Source organism: Chiloscyllium punctatum, chromosome 25, assembly GCF_047496795.1.
Source record: "Chiloscyllium punctatum isolate Juve2018m chromosome 25, sChiPun1.3, whole genome shotgun sequence".
NCBI classification, from domain to species: domain Eukaryota; kingdom Metazoa; phylum Chordata; class Chondrichthyes; order Orectolobiformes; family Hemiscylliidae; genus Chiloscyllium; species Chiloscyllium punctatum.
The window spans coordinates 55,977,913-55,997,947 of NC_092763.1; the positions used below are offsets into that span (position 1 = coordinate 55,977,913).

The following is a 20,035-nucleotide window of genomic DNA, read 5'->3' on the forward strand; positions in this document are numbered from 1 at the left end:
ACAGCGAACAGGAGGATTTTTATAATTTAGAACAATGATTTATGGAAATCAAACGTGTGAAATTCCAAACTAATTACATGGCCTTTCACGATTTTTAGATTGTTATGGGGTGTGTTTTCCTTGTGAAATCAAAATCAGAGACTGGTTACGGCACAGGACATCACCTCTTGGTCCTTCAAGACACCACTCAACACCCTTATCCTCAACCACAAACCTGCAATTTGTTTTTATTTTCAGGTGCTTATCCAACCACAACTGAATATGCCTCCATCACCAGTTCAAGCAGTGCATTTCAGATCTTCAACATCAACTGCTTTAAAATGTTTTCTCATGTCACCATTGTCTCTTTTACCAATCACTTCACATCTTCTTGTTCATGTTCCTTTCCTCAAAGTCATTAGTTTTTCCATTTACTATGCTTAGATCCTCCATGCTTTTGAACACTTCTACCAAACCTAAGTGAAGCATCTCCAATCAAGTGAAGTGCCCCACTCTTGAAATTAGTACAGATCATTCTGCTATAATGTGTGCTTCGATAACATGAATTCGCTGTAACACAATTGACAAATTGGAGAGTTTCTCAAATGTGAACTTTTAAAGTGTGTATTGGCTATAACGCAATTACAACACCAATACTTTGGGCATTGTTTCTAAAGTGCAATTTTTCTGTAATGCGGGGTTGCACAAGAAAGCAACCGTCATGTTATAAAAGAACTACCTGTATTGTAAAGTTTCACTGCATCTTTTCCAAAGACTTCAAATCTTTCCTGATAATACTCCAATTGAAGTTTGATGAAGGTTCATCCTAACTTCATTGTTTGTGTACAGGTTCAATATATCTCTCCAAACAACTTCTCAACCTATCCTCCCACTTCAACAATTTGTATATAACCCCAGGTCTCCCTATTCCTGCACAAATTATAGTCTTTGTTTTATATTGTTCGCTCTCATTCTTTCTACCAAAATGCATCCTTGCACATTGCTCTATATTAAAACGTAATCTGTGTGTCATTTGTCCACATATTTCACCAATCTGTCTTTGTCCTTCTGAAACCTATCATTGTCCTCTTCCCAATTAACACTCTGCTAGGCTTTCTGTCATTTACAAGTACTTGAAATTGTGCATGATACTCCCAAGTCCAAGTCATTGTCACCAATCAAGAAAAGCAGTGGCTCAAGTTCAGACCCCTGGGAAATCACATTGTGCAATCTGAAAAACAACAGTTTGCCACCATTCTGCTTTCTAACACTCAGCCAACTTTATCTTCATGTTGCCGTTAATTCTTTTCATCCATGGAAATCAAAACTGCTGGCAAAGATAGGTGCCACTTTATCAAATACCGTTTGGAAGACAATCAATTTTTTTTAAACATTTGGTTTGAACAAGTTGATTTTGGTTTTTCTTGATTAACCTTTGTTTAGACTGACTTCTAATTTTGCTCACAAGATTTCTATTGGCTTTCCTCCCACTGAAATTAAACTGACTGCTATGTCAATCCTGGGTTTAACTTCAGACATTTTTGAATGAGGACATGATACAAATGATCTTGATAAGTAAATACTTTGACATCTATATATTGAATTTTTACTACCTACCTTATTCCAAGCTCTGGATACAAGCTGATCAGTGAAATACAGCAGATTAGTGGGAGGAAGACAAATCCCAGAGGGGATAAGTGGGAATAGAACTGATTGGAAGCAGCAACTATGTATGAACCTCAACCAAACCACACTGTGACTTTGACAATGGAGGGAACCTTAGATTTGATAAAACTGGCTTGTTGGCTTACTGGGGAATGAACTGGACATAGTGGAATAGAAGAGAAAGTGATGGAATTTGTCAGTGATATCAGGAATGGCATTGAAGTAATAGCTTTCCTGTAAGGGAAACAGCATGGTCTTGAAGAACCATGAGAAACTGACTTCTTACAGCACGCAGTAGAGGTCAGAAGAACAATGTGCATATTTCAGAATAATGTTACTAAATTTGTTTTTTTTTAGGATCGGGTTTTGCTAAAACTTCAGTTTCATTTAGGATTTTCAGGATATTCTTTGAAGCGCAGGGTGGGGAGCTGGGCAGATGTGTAACAAATGTACTGAATTAAGCATCACCACTTGCTGTAGTATAATTACAACCATAATAAAAGGTAAGGATTTATAACGAGGAAAAACGTTAACAGAAATGTGAGGAAGTGTAAAAACACAAATTGAGGTTTTGTAGACTGAGCATGCACGTCAATAGAAAATCTTTATTTTATACACACTAACAGTCACAAGATACAATTTATAAAATTAAATGTAAAAGTCCAGTAGTACGTAATTTAAAATAAACTAACCTTGAAACGACTTGTAAAAAGTTCAAGTTTAGGAATGAGTTCTCTGTTGTAATAGAGACCTTGCAAGGCTGTTAAGCATTTTAGCCTCACTTCCCCTTGCTGAAAAACAAAACATATTACTGAGTATGCAACTGAAAAACTGACTAGGGAATTAGTGTAGGAGGGTAGACCTTTCTTCAACACACCAGGAAAATCAATATGAAATTTTTAATAATATAATGCATACCACTCCCACTGACATCCCACAGAATGCAGCATTCTGGAATTGAATCTTGAAACTGGTAATATTTGGTGCATAAATACACTTTTTGTTCCACAAAATGTACAAAATACTTTACACAAAAAAAAAACAAACAAGCTCCATTGTTTGATACATAACTGTACAACAAACATTTATAAAATAGGTTTACATTACCTTATCATGCATGGTCCACCCCACGTATTTCAAATAACTGTCATTTAAGAAGGCATCACTGTACATTTTCATCCATACCCCAATCTCTTCAATGCAGACAGCTCGAATCTCAGAGATTGCATCACTGTTGGAGAAACAAAACAGAACAATCAAGATTCAATTATCTTATACAAAAGGCAGAATTTCTCTTGCTATAATTCAAGCCATGCAAAAGTGCAAGACACCCTGAAACTCTTACCGATATCGATGTACAAACACCCCCTTAAAAATGGCATTCATCATATTTTCAATTTCATCCTGATTTTCTTGAAGCTGTGAAGGGAAAGGATAAAATGAACTAAGTTCCAGACTAATTCTGAATTAACTTACACCCCTCAGGGTTGATTCATTGCTTTCAGCACTAAATCCAAGGCAAAGTAATATGCAAAATTCTACACTTTTGGCTAGTGTTTCATTTCCCTTAAGTTTCTGCTGAAACCAATTTGTAAATTGACAAAATTTGTCAGGAACTGACAGAACTAGACTGTACTTCACAATGAAATTTAACTAAGATTGGTTGCTTAATAGAAGTTACTTGATATAATTAAGAGTAGTGACTTGGTGCAGATCAAATAATACAGCTAAATATAAAGGGTTTTTACCCCCCCACAATAAACAACAATGATGTCCAATTTACAACAAATGAGGAATCGGATTTTAACTAAGTAAAAATGACTAAAGTTACATTGGAATATGATAGTTAGCAAAGGAAATATGTTTTAAAAATCTTTACAAGCTTTTGAAGTGTGCTTTCTGGTATCCAGAGTACAATTAACAAAAAGTCCTCTAAATGACTGATTAGATCAAGGATCATGACACTTTGTATGCAGTGCAGTTTCAAGAACTAATTATTGCAATAAAAAAAATTACAGAAACACAAGTTGGCCTTAACTTAAAATTTCAAATCTTTCATGCTGTGATGGAGGAAGCAGCCAGTGCAGGGACCCCGTGCGGCCATTCCCCTCAAGAACAAGTATACCGTTTTGGATACTTGTGGGGGAGACGATTTACCGGGGTAAGCAATGGGGTTCAGGCCTCTGGCACGGAGCCTGTCCCCGTTGCTCTGAAGGGAAAGGTGGAGAAGAGCAGAGCAATAGTTATTGGGGACTCGATAGTTCGGGGCAAGAAAGGCGGTTTTGTGGGGGCGAGAGAGACTCACGTTTGGTATGTTGCCTCCCAGGTGCAAGTCTCTGATCGTGTTTTCCGGGTCCTTAAGGGGGAGGGGGAGCAGCCCAAAGTCGTGGTCCACGTTGGCACCAACGACATAGGTAGGAGGGCGGCTGAGGATGTTAGGCAGGCTTTCAGGGAGCTAGGTTGGAAGCTCAGAGTTAGAACAAACAGAGTTGTTCTCTCTGGTTTGTTACCCGTGCCGCGTGATAGAGTGTCGAGGAATAGGGAGAGAGAACAGTTAAATGCATGGCTACAGGGATGGTGCAGGAGGGAGGGATTCCGGTATCTGGATAACTGGGGTTCTTTCTGGGGAAGGTGGGACCTCTATAAACAGGATGGTCTACACCTGAACCTGAGGGGCACCAGTATCCTGGGGGGGGGGGGGGGGGGGGGGGTTAAACTAACTCTGCAGGGGCATGGGAACCTAGACTGTAGCTTTAGGGTGCAGGACCTGGAGTGTAGGGAGGTTAGGAACATGGCATCAATCTCAATAGTCCTAGAGACGTAGAAGAAAGGATTGCGAGGATGATTCAGGAGATTGGGTGGTTGTTATGGAGGACTTTAACTTTCCTGATATTGACTGGGAAAGCTATAGCTCGAGTCCGTGAGATGGGTCGGTGTTTGTCCAACGTGTGCAGCAGGGATTCCTGACACAATATGTAGACAGGCCAACAAGAGGCGAGGCCAACAAGAGGTTCTGGGTAACGAACCAGACCAGGTGTTAGAATTGGAGGCAGGTGAGCACTTTGCGGACAGTGACCACAATTCGGTGACTTTTACTCTAGTGATGGAGAGGGATAAGTGTGCACTGCAGGGCAAGAGTTCTAGCTGGGGGCAGGGAAATTATGATGCGGTGAGGCACGACTTAGGATGCGTGGCTTGGAAAAGTAGGCTTCAAGGCAAGGGCGCAATTGATATGTGGAGCTTGTTCAAGGAGCAACTATTGAGTGTCCTTGATAAGTATGTACCTGTCAGGCAGGGAGGAAAGGGTCGTGAGGGAGAGCCGTGGTTTAGTAAGGAATTGGAATCCCTTGTTAAAGGGAAGAGGGCGGCCTATGTAAAGATGAGGTGTGAAGGTTCAATTGGGACTGTTTTCATTGGGACTGTTTTCATTGGAGAAAAGGTGGTTTAGGGGTGACTTGATAGAGGTGTACAAGATGATTAGGAGTTTAGATAGGGTTGACCATGAGAACCTTTTTCCATGTATGGAGTCAGCTATTACGAGGGGGCATAGCTTTAAATTAAGGGGTGGTCGGTATAGGACAGATGTTAGGGGTAGATTCTTTACTCAGCGAGTCGAGAGTTCATGGAATGCCCTGCCAGTAGCAGTGGTGGACTCTCCCTTTTTATCGGCATTTAAACGGGCGTTGGATAGGCATATGGAGGATAGTGGGCTAGTGTAGGTTAGATGGGCTTGGATCGGCGCAACATCGAGGGCCAAAGGGCCTGTACTGTGCTGTATTTTTCTATGTTCTATGTTTACCAATTTTGGGCAAATTGCATCGATAAGAACAGTGCAAATGAACAGAACCAAAGGAACATAGGAAGTAGAATAGACTTTAGCAAATTCCATCATTGAATTAAGTCATCGCTTATCTCTGACCATGCTCTGTGTACCTCGGTTTACCCACATCCATCAATCCATTTAGTTAACAGGAATTCATACATCTCAAAATTGACAGTTAACATAGCAGGAGCAGCCCAAAGTTCTACCATCCAGCATGTAGAAGCTTCTCTGAATTTCATTCCTGAAAGGTCTAGTTCTTTTTGCATTTTCCCCACACTTTTACTCCATTTGCCAACTTTTTGCTCACTTACTTAACCTATCAACATCCCTCATAAACCTGTGTTCACCTCTCTCTCACAAACTGAATCTTCATATTTTTGTGGCACCTTCCAACTTGGCTACAGCATTTCTACTTCCTTACTCTAAATCGATAATATATATTTGACTCAGTTGTGGTCCCAGCACTGACCCCTACGGAACCCTACTGGTCACTAACCTGAGAGAAAAAAAAAGTTTTATCTACACTTTGTATTTCCTACCCATTAGCTAATTTGCTATCCATGCCCATACACTATTACCAATCTATATGCTCTTATCTGATAACCTAATCATTTGAGGGGTACCTTGTCAAATGTCTTTATTCAAATCACTCCATGACTTCTAAATGCAACCCCATTTGTGTGATCTCCTCCCCCATGAGTTAACCCATGCAGTCCAGGTTTCATTCCAGTAAACCTCCAGATCTAGTGTACAAATACTAGGGCAGCAAATAAAAGGTGAAATTTAGCTCCATGCCCCAACAAAGAAAAACATACATAGATACAAAAGCAACTGCAAGACAGGCTAAGTACAACATTAAAAAGAAACCTAATCTCATGTTAGAAAAGTTTCTTCTTCCCAACACAATTCATTCACAGACTAAAATATATGATTAGCTAACTTCATTAATTGAAAGTTCTGCTTCCACTGCATTCCTTGCAAGTTGCAGTTTACCCACTTTAACGTGATTCTTGCGCATTAGGTATTTTAAACAGATTTAGTGTACAAGAATAAATATTTGGAAAAGATAAAGCCTACCTGAACACTGCTCTAACCACAATTATAAAGCATTGTGAGTACTTACACTGGATTAGCAGAGTGCAGTCAACACTTCATTTGATGAACAACACATTTCACTATGTTGTCCCTTAAAACTTTAAAGCTTGTCAGTGTGTCAATTAAAATAGTAATTTGGGCAAAACAAAGAGGGCTAACCTGCCTTGTGTTGACACCTCTGAAAATAAATGGATACACTGGCTGGGGCACTGTTTGCAAGGCTAGAGTTATTCTACAAAAACTGAGTTTAGGACTGCACCTGTCAATGATGTTTGTTCGCAGCTCCTTCTTCCATTGCAGACTGCTGAGGTGCAGCTGCAAAACTTTACACATACATGTATCAATGCAGACACAGCCCCATATCTTGAAATATATGTGAGCATCCACTTTATTACACTACAAAAGATTCCACTAGGTTTTAAAAGCTTTTGTGCAACAAGACTTTTAAAATTTATTTCTGAATCCAATAGAAACTCTAATCATGCAAGAACACCTCTGACAGGAGAATTAAAACATAATTCATCAAATATTTATTGCAGTTCAATTGAACAATGTCATTTGACACAGTAAACATAAATGCAAACCACTGAAATAATAACCATTGTGCAATGAAATTGAGTAAAAAGTGATTATAAATGTAGAACAAACTAATCTTTACGCAATTTCCAAATGAAACCAATTGTTAAATGTATTTTTTCCTTTGCTTCATATTTAAATAATAACAATTCAAATAATAACTAATTGAATTAACCACATTTTATATTGTATGGTTTAATTATTTATGGCTGTTTACCAACAGATTTTTCTGGTTATTACACAGCCTTTGAACAAACATTCACTTCAGCACCTTGATGATGAACATATTAAAAACACAATCCACACAGCATAAAATTACAGAAAATGAAAAAAGGCTGAAGGAAATCTGACAAATTTAGTTTCTTTCTTTCAATTGCAACAAGCAGGTAGTCATGTTGCTACATTGATATTTCACGAACCTCTTTTCTTTTCTGTAATAGGAGCTCCAACCTGTCATTGGCTCTTTTGCCAATTATTTTATTCCTTTCAGTTTCATATTGCCGCTGAGTGTTGTCCATGTTAATACTTAAATTTAACGCCACATTTACTAGGGCTGTCATCAGCTTCATAGCTATAAAAAGAAATGGTTGGACAGTTTAATTACATATACAAATATGGAATAATTCACTTATTTGCAACTAAAATAGAGCTTGCTTTCTTCCAAAAAAAAGAAATCTACAGTAAATTATTTAAATAGCTTTGTTTTTGTCTTTTTTTTAAAAAGAAAGAGTTGTGACTTCAAAAGTAAAATCCTCAGAACTGAGAGAATCACTTTAGTCAAGTGCTAACTCATCAGAAGAATAATGTGCTATTTTTAGACTACTAGGCTGCAGAGTATGTAAATCACCACTTGATTTTATTGACTCAAGGTTAAGAAACTGAAATGAAAGTAAACATGGGATGAGAATTATCAATAGTGAAAGAAATATACTGGAGTGATGTTATCATTTGGAGTTTCAAAAGGCTTGGTTTATAAAAAGGAGCAAAAATATCAAAGAAACCTACTGTGTAGCTTTGAGATTTAGGAAAGAATGAGTTAAGAGCAAGGAACTTAACATCAAAGTGAAATACAAAGTTGACCAAAGTCTTCTGCATTTAAATTGACTACTCCTTAAGATTAAGCAAAATTTCTAATTTATTAGCTACTAGCCTGTTTAAAAAATTGCCAGATTCATTCATATAACTCACCTTCACTATATTTTGTTTCTCAACATTAAGAGCTCACTTTTCACATTACTGTCAAAGAAAGTCTAATACCAATAGCAGATTTAAACTCATTTAAACAATTCACAGGACTGTGACCCAAAAGTGTTTTTTCTCTCTCATGAGGAAAAAGGCACTCAATCAAGTCACTGACATCTCAACAAAAAACAAACACAATTGCACCCTTAGTTACACAAGACGTGAGTCAAATATTTTGAGAAATAAACTATTCATTTTCACACACAAAAGGAAAAGAAATGTATTGTAGAAACTGAAAACTTAAAAGTTACAGTGCAGAAATTCAACTCTTTAATATTAAAGATCTACACACAGATAAAATGTAATCAAATACAGTTTTGGGTATCCTTTATCCACGCATCTGAAAACCAAAAAGAGAGAGAGACCAAAAGGTCTTCACACAAAATGAACCTAAACAAACCTTGTAGACACATTGAATTCTCATCTTAGGGGGAAAAAATCTTGCTACGTCTGAACAGATTTAAAAGCCAAGTTTATTCCCCCCCCCTCCCCAAGGAGCCAAACAAACTTGCTGATAGACTGAGTTTGCGCCTTTGGAAGAAAATAACTTGGCTTTTGCATCAGTTCAGAACCGTTCAGGCCAAGTGAAGTTTTTTTCCAAAGGGCTGAAACAAATGGAGATGCAGAATAATAAGTGCAGAGATAATGAGAAAAGTTTATCAAAAACCTGGTAGCATCTGTAAAGATGATGCGAACCTATTTGCCAACATGAATTCAAGGGTTACATTAATATTTTGATTTTGGTTGTGAGATGATTAGTAAAAGATCTTAGAGGGTAAGGAAAGCATGTCTGAAAATATCCTTAACTGAAAAATAATTAGTTTGGAGGATTACAAAATAAGGATTCCCAACCAACATATGACTTTAATGGCAGAGAGAAAATGGAAAATGTAAAAGCAATATATAACTTGAAGGAAACAACTTCAGTACTTTAAAGCGGATATCTCACCTGCCAATGTGCTGGTGTGTCTGAATGCTCTAACCTGGGAGTCTGATAACCCAGTTAACAGTGAAATAACAGTGTCCATCATATATTCATCATATATGATACTGTACTGACACTGCCTGACAAGCACAGAGATGAATTCGCAGAAACTAGACTTGAATTTCTTCCACTGTGGACCAGGCATTGTAAGCGGGTAATCACCACTGTCCTGGAGTATAAGAAAGTTTATTAAATGTGGTTAGCAAAAAAAGACAGATTGTTCAAAGGTAACTTGGTGCAGAATTACAGATCACAAATTCAAACGAAATAGTTCCGTGATCCAAAGATACAAATATATTCTGTATACTGTATAAGAAAGAAAATCTAATTTGATTATTTTGGGGGGTGGGGGCAGTGTTGAGGTTAAGGATGGGATGGTGGTGGTGTTGCAGCAATTTTTCTATCAAAAATGTTTGAATTTTGATCCACAGTTTTCTTTAGAGTTACATTGTGCTAAACAGCTGCTCGAGTTCGAAATTTAGTTCAATTTGGTTTCTCTTTTTGCCAAATATTTTTAAAATTTTTAAACAATTGCTGTGGCGCAGTGCCTACCTCTGGTTCAAAGTCCAGGTTTAAGTCCCACATACACTGGCCGTGTGTTAAAACTGGCATTCCCTGGTAATTTCTTTTAATTCTTTCACAGGACGAAGGCATTACTAGTTGGCCAGCATTAAGTGCCCATTTCTAATTGTCAAGAGGGTAGTTAAGACTGAACATTATTGCTGTGGGTCCAGATTCACAGGTAGCCCAGACCAGGTTAGGATGGCAGTTTCCTTCCCTAAAGGACATTATGAACCAAATGGATTTTTCTGACAATTGACAATGATCACCAGTGCTAAATTAGTTAGTTATCTCCTGCATACAAAAACTAGCCAAGCCAATTATCACCCATATGTCTACCCTCAATCATCATTTAGACTGGTACAAAAGGTGATCTCATGACAGACCAAAGGATCTGTTTCCATGCTGTACATCTCTGTGACTCAATGACTGGTACAAAAGATGAAATCACATGGTATCAGGGTTGAGCTGGCAAGAACTGGCTTAGTCATAGAAGGCAGAAGGTAGTGGTGGAAGGATGCTTTTCGGAATGGATGGTTGTGACTAGTGGTTTCCACAGGGATCAGTGCTGGGACCCCTGTTGTTTGTGGTCTACATAAATGATTTGGAGGAAAACATGGCTGGTCTAAATTGTAAGTCTGCAAACAATAAAAAGATTGGAGGAGTTGCAGATAATGAGGAGAATGGTCAGAGGATAAACATCAGTTGGAGACATGGGCAGAAAAATGGCAGATGGCGTTTAATCTGACAAACATGAGGTGATGCATTTTGGAAGGTCACATACAGGTAGTAATTATACAGTGAATGGCAGAACTCTTAACATTACGGATATACAGAGAGATCTGGATGTGCAGGTCCACAAATCACTGAAGGTGGCAGCACAGATAGATAAGGTAGTAAAAAAGACCTTTGACATGCTTGCCTTTATTGGAAGGGGAATTGAAAATAAGGACAGACAAGTTATCCTGCAGTTTTACAGAGGTTTAGTTAGGCCACAGTTGGAATATTACATAGAGTTCTGGTCACTACACTACCACAAGGATATGGATGCTTTGGAGGGGGTAAACAAAAGGTTTACCAGGATGTTGCCTGCTGTGAAGAATTTTAGCTATGAAAATGGTTGGATAGACTGGGTTTGTTTTGACTGGAATGCAGGAAGTTGAGGAGCGACCTCAAAGAAGTTTATAAGATTGTAAATGACATGGATAGAGTGGAAAGTAGTTTTTCTCCCCCACGGTGGAGAGGTCAATTACGAGGGGATAAAGGTTCAAGGTTGGGGGCGGGGGGCTTTTTAAAAAAAAAGATATTTGAGACAAGTTTTCCAAACGAGGGTGGAGAGTGCCTGGAATGCACAGCTAGGGATGGTAATGGAAGCAGACGCAATAGCAGCATTCAAGAAACACATGGATGAATGTATGAACAGGACGGCAATAGGAAGATATTGTGACGATGCTGCTCCTTTAACAAGGTTATGCTGTCCTTGACGTCTTTCTTCCCAGAGAGGTCGTAAAAGACACAGACTCCGAAAAGTTAGGGACAAAGTTAGGGTTTTAGGGCCAATTTGTTTATAGCAACAGATACTGCCTCAGGCAGAAGGTTTTGAAGTTTTAAAAAGAACATTTGTACAATAAAAAGGGCAATGGCCACTTCTCCCAGCTCAGCTTTTCTTTGGTTTGGTTTGGTTTTTAGCAATAATGTGGAGAAAAGCCTGCTGGACCCAAAGAAGCAGGTCCAGGCTGGTACTCTCTCACTGACTTTTCTCCTGGAAAAAAAGCTGTTTTTGACTTTACCTTTTGTGCCAAGGGGTGTTTTAGGGGTTGTTGTAAGTATGTGGAACAGCATCATTAAACTGGGATAATCTGCTGGGCTTTCAGGTAGGTTAAGTTATTCTGTATTCTGTTCTCTTCTGTTTGTATTTCATTCAGTAATCTTTTAAATAAATTGTTTTGTTTAAAACTCAGTGGGTTGACCAGCTGCATCCTCCTGGAATATCCATGTTATACCTGCTTAAAAAAGTAACAAAGTTAGGGTCTGGGCTACTTTCTTGAAATGTTTTGAGGTGGTCTGGCCTGTTCCATAACACTTTTGATTCTGTAAGTGAAGAGAGTTTTAGTATGGAAAAGTGCAAAACGTGTTGCCGCAGGATTGGAGGGCCGAAGAGCAAGTTCCTGTGTTGTACTGTTCTTTGTTTATCAGTGAAATTATGGAAGCTACCAACAATGCTAATTGCAGCATTTGCTCAGCACTAACCTGTTCACTAACACTCAGTTTGGGTTCTATCGAAACCATTCAGCTCCACAAGTCATTACAGCCTTGGTTTACACATGGACAAAAGAGCTGAATTCTACAGGTGAGTTCAGAGTCACTGTACTTAACATCAAGGTTGCATTTGACCAAGTGTAGAATCAAAGAACTTTCGCAAAACAAGCATCAATGGGAATAAAAGGGGAAACCCTGCGCAAGTTTGAATCATATATGGCACAAAAGACAATGGTCGTGGTTGTTGGAGGTCAATCACTGCATCTCCGGACAACTCTGCAGGAGTTTCTCTTGGTAGTGCCCAAGGCCCAACCACCTTCAGTTGATTCAATGACCTTACCTCCACCATAAGTCATAAGTGGAAATGTTCACCAATGATTGCACAATGTTCAACACCATTTGCGATTCCTTACATACCAAAGCAGTCCATGTTCAAATGTTTGGATTGACAAGTGGCATACAACATTCACACAAGTGCCGGCCAAACTCCAATAAGAGAGAATTTTGACATTCAATGACACCACCGTCACTAAATCCCCACTATCAATCCTGGGGGTTACCATCGAACTGAACTTAATATGGAACAAATAAGTACCGCAGCTACAAAAGCAGATAAGAAGCTCAGAATCCTGCAGTAATTCACCTCCAGATTCTCCAAAGCCTGTCCACCATCAGCAAGGCACAAGTCAAAACGTGCGATGGAAAAATCTCCACTTGCTTGGATGAGTGCAGCTCCAATAACACTCAAGAAGCCTGACATTATCCTGGCTGAAGCAGCCCCTTGATTGGCACTGCATCTCCAAACATTTTGTCCTTTCACCACCGACTCTCAGTATCTGTACTGTGCATCATCTACAAATTGCACTGCAGAAATTCACCAAAGATCTTCAGCCAACACCTTCCAAACTAACAACCACAACCATCCAGAAGGGCAAGGGCAGCAGATAAATGGAAACACCACTGCCTGCAAGCGCCCTTTCCAGCCACTCACCATCCTGAATCACAAATAGACTACCATTCAGTGTCACAGGATCAAACTTCTGGAATTCCCTCCCTAATGGTATTGTGGATGTACTAACGCCAAATTGACTGCAGAAGTTCAAAGTTCAAGCTTCTCAAGAAAATCTTGGGACATGCATGATATGCTAAACCATTCAGTGACAGCCCATATTCCAAAAATTAACCTAGAAATATCCAAACAGGTTGATTAACAATGCTTGACTTTGATGTGACAGCAAATCTTGTGACAGTGGGAGTGTCCCTACCTCTGGGTCAGAAGATCCAAGTTTTGTCTCGCCTGCCCCAAAGTCTTGTCAGATCATGCCTGAACAGACTGATTAAAATAACTACTTAGGATGTGTGTATAAGAACTCCTGTGGCACATTGGCCTATCCTTGGCCCAGAAGGTCTGGGTTCAAGTATCACCAGTACTAGAGGTGTGCCATAACATGTCTAAACTGGTTGGTTGAAAATAATTCATTATGTCTTACTTAGATGTATACATAAAGAGCCAGCCAATATGTGTTGGGGATTGTTTAGAAAAAAGATGTAAAGCTGTGGCAAGCAATAACCAGTCTCTGTTAAAGCTTTCTAGTCTGTATGTTCATTCACCCATTGGGTTTGGAGTTCCACAAACAGTTGCCAGTTCCTCAGTAAATGTTTTGTTCAGTGACAATCTTGTACTCATTTCTGCATTCACTGAGATTGTATCACTCAAAGAATGGAAATAATTGCATCATTGACAAGAATTAATTAATAATAAAATCTGAATAATTCAATGCTACTGAAGTGGTGAAACTTGAATTGCTTTATTTTTCTTTTAGCTTTATGTGCTTAGTTCAAATAAAAACTTCAGTGACAGCAGAAATCCACTTCAACCTTTTAGAAAACAAATAAAACCGAGCAGATTGCAAATTTCATTCATTTAAAAGTGCTAAGACTGTAACGATAACTTCAAACATGAATCAAAATTTAAAACTTGATCTGATTTTAACTTCACCAGAACCAAAAAAAACTAAACATTCTCCACATGATGTAACACTGGCAGTGAACTAGGTTACTTATAATTCTGTAAGAAAGCTTCCAACTATTTTTCAAACCTTAAGACAATATGGAAGTTTACTACTGGAATAGCTTAAGTGAACAAATCATCCAGCTTGAAAACTCTTCGACCTAAAACCTGTTTCACTCTCCACAGATGCTGACTGCAACTTGTAGCTTTTACACTTGCATCTTCTTTCATAATGTTTCCCAAGATCCCAAATACATATTAAAAATTACAAAAATAAAGATGCCATGCTTAGGTCGAAGATTCAAAAGCCTGAAATTTAACTCTGTTTCTTTAGCCCAAGAAGTCACCAAACATGAGATGATTCCAGTATTTATTTTGTATTTCGAATAGTTGTTTTTTGAAAATAATTTTATTTAAAATTACCTCGTCAAATTCTTCTGTCATCTTGCGAATTATCTCAGAATTTTGCATGTGACGGAACATATCAGCAGTTACTACACCTGCCAATCAAGAACAGTTGATGAATGAATACAAGACAGAGCATAGAAAATAGGGAAAAGAGAGAAAAAAATTCTCATTCTGGTGCATACAAACATCCCACAATGTGAGCCTGGCCACCAGTCTTAGATTGCTTGTCAACATAATTCGGAGCATAATCTGAACATTTTAGCAAATTTGGCCGTTAAGGACATCATACCTTATGTCCAACACATTATTTAAACATCTGACAGCACAAGCTGTCACATATCTCCTCAGATGCTACCTGACCTGCCGTGCATTTTTCAGTGCCATACTTTATAGACTCAGATTTTAAAAAAAGATTGGCAACCAAGCATCAAACTGGTGCATTCTTCAGGAAACCAGTCGACCAGAGTTTATTTGCCAGCCAATCATCACGGGCTTCTCAGATCACTAAAACATTGTTTTCTTTTCATTGGAATTCTGCAAATTATCTTGCTGAGTCTTGCAGTTAGTGCAAAATGAAAAATTTGACAATTTATGTCTTTTATCAACATACTCTGAATTGCGGCTGGGACACAACACTATCAAGGTTACTGGAAATACTTGGTCAACAACCTACCTTTGCAGCCCGAACACTGAATAAAAAAATTTATAAGATCCAGAAGTGCAGTATCCCGGTCATGCTTGTAGGATTCAATCCAGTCATCTACAACAGTCTACAAAGCAGAAAAGAAAAGCAAACAAACAATCAGGACTACAAAAGTACTGTTTAAAATAGAACTGGCTTATACCTTGCAATCATGATATTCTTACTAAAAGCAAAAATTTGAGAGGTGAGACCTAAGATTGGTAGGGGTGAGATGAGATGAAAGAATAGAATAATAGGAAAGCAAAAGGAGGAGGAGTGGTATGACAGCATGTGGAAGGGAGAAGCCAACGCAGCACAAGCAGGGAAGAGCACAGGAAGTGACCTTTTGGGAATATCTGCACCCTGCAACAAGTGGAACGTGAGCCTATCCTTGCCTGTCATCAGTTTTAGCATTAAGCCAGCCTAGTAATGCCAGATGAGCCTGAATCAATTCATGCCACAAGTCACCGTTATTGTAATGAAAGGTTGCTGTGTTCATTGTCATGAACTTGTCAGCAATGAACAGAAAAATCGAAATTAAAGTAGCTCATTAAAACCAACGAGTTGTAGCTCCTTAAAGCATTACAGTTTGGTATTTGTACATAAAATGGCAAGTAAAACAGACACATGCTGCAACTCCTTTCGTATGGCTGTCTTACTCATTTGGTTTACAATGATACTTTGAGAACAAGTAGTATGTTAGACAGCATGCAAGATATGAGACAGTTCCATAAAATTTATACAGAGTCTTACTCCTGCACTGCAAAACAATTTATTTTCTTGACCACTCATTCTAATAATCTTTACCTGCATTGCACTCTTGCCCAATTTCACAACCTCAAATAGCATCATGTTTTCCACTCCCCCATTCTGTTGGTGATGTCCATTCATCCGGTTCATGCCTGTTGCAGATTTTCCACCATTTCCACTCTTTCCTTTCTCTCCAGAAACTTTTTTTACTTTTTTATTTGACTAAAAATAGAAAAGATTTTAAAACAATATATTTTACAGTATCACCACATGAAAGAAATGCAATCTTATCATTGCACCCGAACACATCACTAATCAGTAGTAAAAATTTGTTGCATCATTCAAAGTAAAGTTGCTATTACTGGGATCATCATTGCTTAATTTTTAAAAAAATGCACGCACTCCTAACTGGGTAGAATGAAAGCATCACGAACTGCACTCTTTGGTTGGAACTTATGCAGAGATTTTCGTTATGGGTGGCAACTTCATCTGTTTGGCATATTAATAATCCAGCATTGAGCAATGAAATGATTTTTGATGTCACAATGATGAGGAGTTTCAATATCTTTTATTTATTTCGAGAATTCCTCAAAAATTGTTCTTTGTGATGAGGCATCAGTGGGTGAGAGAGAATCACTCGGTCTTCATTTAGCCCTGTTTAACTCGCAATGTCCGTCACATAAACCCATATAGGTATTCACACAAACAAAATTTCAGTGTATTCAGCCATGTTGTAAGTTGACACATTTTCATCCAGACATAATTCCAGTAACATTTTTCCAGTATTTAAGACAATCAGGTATCTTGTTGATTTATCACTTCTGAACCCAGTAGGAGGCTAACTATAGTTCTGTCCTACCACCTTTTCCCTGAAAACATAGGCACTGCATTCTCTCGGTGTCAGCCAGTCAGCCCTCTGAATCATGTGACATAATCATAGGTGAGATGTTAGATCAGCTATCTCTTATCCATGATATTTATGCCGTTGCTAACTAGATATGTATAAATCTGTACTTTGAACATTCATAGAATACAGCACAAAACCAGCACAGGGTATTGATCCTGAGAGATTTGAATTAAGGAATAGTGCGTTTGCAAATATGTAAATAAGTCAGTGGACCAAATTTGGGGAGAAGCAGTTAACAGCAAATTGTCAACATACATCATTGCCCTCTGGAACAGACAACAACTTCATAATATGGGACACAGGTCGGTTATGGCAATATCCTGAGTGTTCTGTTTGCGTTTCGAGGCTTTGACAGAGGATTCCCATCCTTGGCCGCTGACAGCAAAATATCACCACTTCACACGCTCAGTACTCAAATTTACAAGTGACACAAAGCAGTCACAGTCAGTTCTAAATTGGTACTTTATACTACTAAAGGACACAGATTACAGGCAGAACTATGGAACGGAAGAAGTTCAGTGAAGTGAAGCAAAGGGTCAAGTGCATTAGATGTGAGAAAGATAAACTGAAATTTTTGTTTACTTGGTAAGACACAAGGGACTGTGAACTAAGTCTTGCGTTCGTGGACATAAATCAGCAATTGTGCACACCTACAAAATGAAATATTGACCTTTATTTTTGGGGGATGTGGAATGCAAACGTCAAAGTCGGAAGTGAAATAGCAGTTACACAGAGATTTAACCATATCCCTTCAGTTCAGTTTGAATGCCAAACATCAGTAAGATAAGTTGACCTTGGATTAGTACAATGCAGATTTTTCAGAATTATATTACTTTGGATACTTGGGTGCTTTCGGTTCAGTTCGCAAGGGTCAGGGGAAATTGTCATCACATTTACAGAATGCAATAAAATTGCTTTCCCAGTTTCACAACGCTTTTCTGTGTCTTTTGCATAAACAAAAGTACACTGGAAAATACAAATAGGGAAGTGAAATAAAAAAAAAGTTGCCATGAGTACCCTCATGGCTCTGGTTTTGCTTGGAATACGTAGAATCTTGTCCGCTCCAGTCCTACTTAGGCCTCCTCTAGCATCTCTTTTCCCATAACATTGATGACCACATTAGTGACATTTCCCATCCTTGCACTGAGCTGCAAACTTACATCTTCCAACCTTCATTTTTCTCTCAACTCCCATGGTCCATCTTGGACTCCTCCTGTCTCTTCCTTGACCCATCTCTGGGATAGGTTCTAACCTGTATTTACTACAAGCTCACTGACTCCGACAAGTACTTTGACAATGTTTTCTTCTGCCCAGATTGCTCCAAGAACTCCATGCTGTACACGCAGTTTTTCTTTCTCAATTGCACATGTTCAGAAAATAAAACCTACCATATAAATGCTTCTGTTAAGTTTTCCTTGTTTCTCAATCGACTTCTAGCCCACTCATGTTTGTCAGGGCCCTCAACCAAGTCTGTTCTTGGTCATGTGCCTCTTCTCTCCGTGCTTCCGCTCCCTCCAAAACCCACAATATAGGCCTCTTGTTCTCACTTTCTCACCCATGACCATCATTATCAAATGAATCATCTGTCATTTCTACCACTGTCAACGTTGTCACCAACCAAATGTCTCCTTCCCTTCACACTAAATATTCTGAAAGAACTGTTTCATCTTAAATATCTTGGCACAATCATAGAAACTCTCCTTGTCCCCTCCCTTTTCTGTAGCATCTTTCCATGCAAGGACAGCAGGTATAACATCTGTTGCCTCTCCCCTTCTCATTGTCTAAAACTCTAAAGACTCCTGCAACTGAAACGTATAATTCTGTTAACTTAATAAGCTTCATTCACTGCTTATGATGTGGGCTTCTCCACACTGGGGAGATGAAACAGACAGGGAGATGGCTGTGTGAACACCTTTATTCAGTCCACCATAAAAAAAACTCATCTCTTGTCATTTTAATTCTGCATGTTGCTACAACTTAGATTTCACAAAATCTTGGACTGATTATAACATAGAAAGCTAGTCATGACTGTGACAGTTCTCTGGCCTTTCCCACCTTTTCCTGGTAACTCTTCTATTTTTGCTTCAGCTAATTATCCAGTTCCCTATGGAAGGCCTCAAGTAAATCTGCTACCACCAGACCCTGAAAAGAGCATTCCAATTCCAATTATGCACTGTCATCAGTGGTTCTTTTCAGTGTCTAGGCTCACCATCCGTGATTCGCCAATAGGAACAGTTTTTCATTACCTACCCTGCCCAAATCTCTCAATTTTGAAAACAAACATTCTTGGTTTCCTGTCACTCAGCCAACTTTATACCCATGCTGCAATCGTCCTATTTCATGGCCTTCAACTTCGCTGACTTGCGAGTTTTATGATACTTCTTCAACCAAAAAAACCATCAACCACATGACCCTGACCAAGTGGTCTTCTTCAAAGAGGAGTCAAACATGATTTTCTATTGGTATCTCTGTGCTGCCTTCCTTAACTACTGTACTGTCCATGTGGCTGTTAATTTTGTCCAAAGCTTTCTAAAAGCTTTTCCACTGCTTCCATAACAATAGCTGAACTGCATTTGCTGGGTTCAGTTTGACAATTTTTGTGGACACGAGTATAACATTTGCAGTCACCTCCAATTCTGGCACTGCCTTTGATCTCAAAGATTGACAAATTTGGTCTGTTCCTCAGCAATTTACACCTTTACATTTTTCAGTATCCATAAAAATAATTAATCAATTCCTGGTGATTTATCAGGGTGATTTAAGCATAATTACCCTATCAAACAAAAAACCAAAAGAACGCTAGATAGATGCTAGAAGTCAAACAAAAACAGAAATTACATGATCTCAGCAGGTCTGAGTCATCTGTAGACAGTCTTAGAGTCAGAATCATTCAGCACAGAAAAAGACCCTTTGGTCCAACGAGTCCATGCCAAACATAATCCCAAACTCAACTTGGCCTATCTATCTGCTCCTGGCCCATATCCCTCCAAACCTAATCTATTCATGTACCTACTCAAATGTCTTTAAACATTCTAATTGTGCCCTCATCCACCACTTTCTCAGGAAGTTCATTCCACACAAGAACCACCCTC

General features: G+C 38.7%; 1 protein-coding gene across 5 annotated transcripts in view; it reads right to left on the bottom strand.

The window, feature by feature from the left end:
• The window catches only part of stag2b (STAG2 cohesin complex component b), a 182,015-nt gene that overhangs the window by 66,115 nt on the left and 95,865 nt on the right, over positions 1-20,035 (bottom strand). For all 5 annotated transcript variants that reach the window (XM_072595302.1, XM_072595299.1, XM_072595301.1 and 2 more), the window contains 8 exons: positions 16,094-16,258; positions 15,278-15,374; positions 14,620-14,696; positions 9,330-9,534; positions 7,558-7,709; positions 2,990-3,063; positions 2,752-2,875; positions 2,337-2,435 (listed from right to left, as the gene is read on the bottom strand). In XM_072595302.1, coding sequence (XP_072451403.1) covers positions 2,337-2,435; positions 2,752-2,875; positions 2,990-3,063; positions 7,558-7,709; positions 9,330-9,534; positions 14,620-14,696; positions 15,278-15,374; positions 16,094-16,258 — 993 coding nt within the window. The remainder of the gene's footprint in view (positions 1-2,336; positions 2,436-2,751; positions 2,876-2,989; positions 3,064-7,557; positions 7,710-9,329; positions 9,535-14,619; positions 14,697-15,277; positions 15,375-16,093; positions 16,259-20,035) is intronic.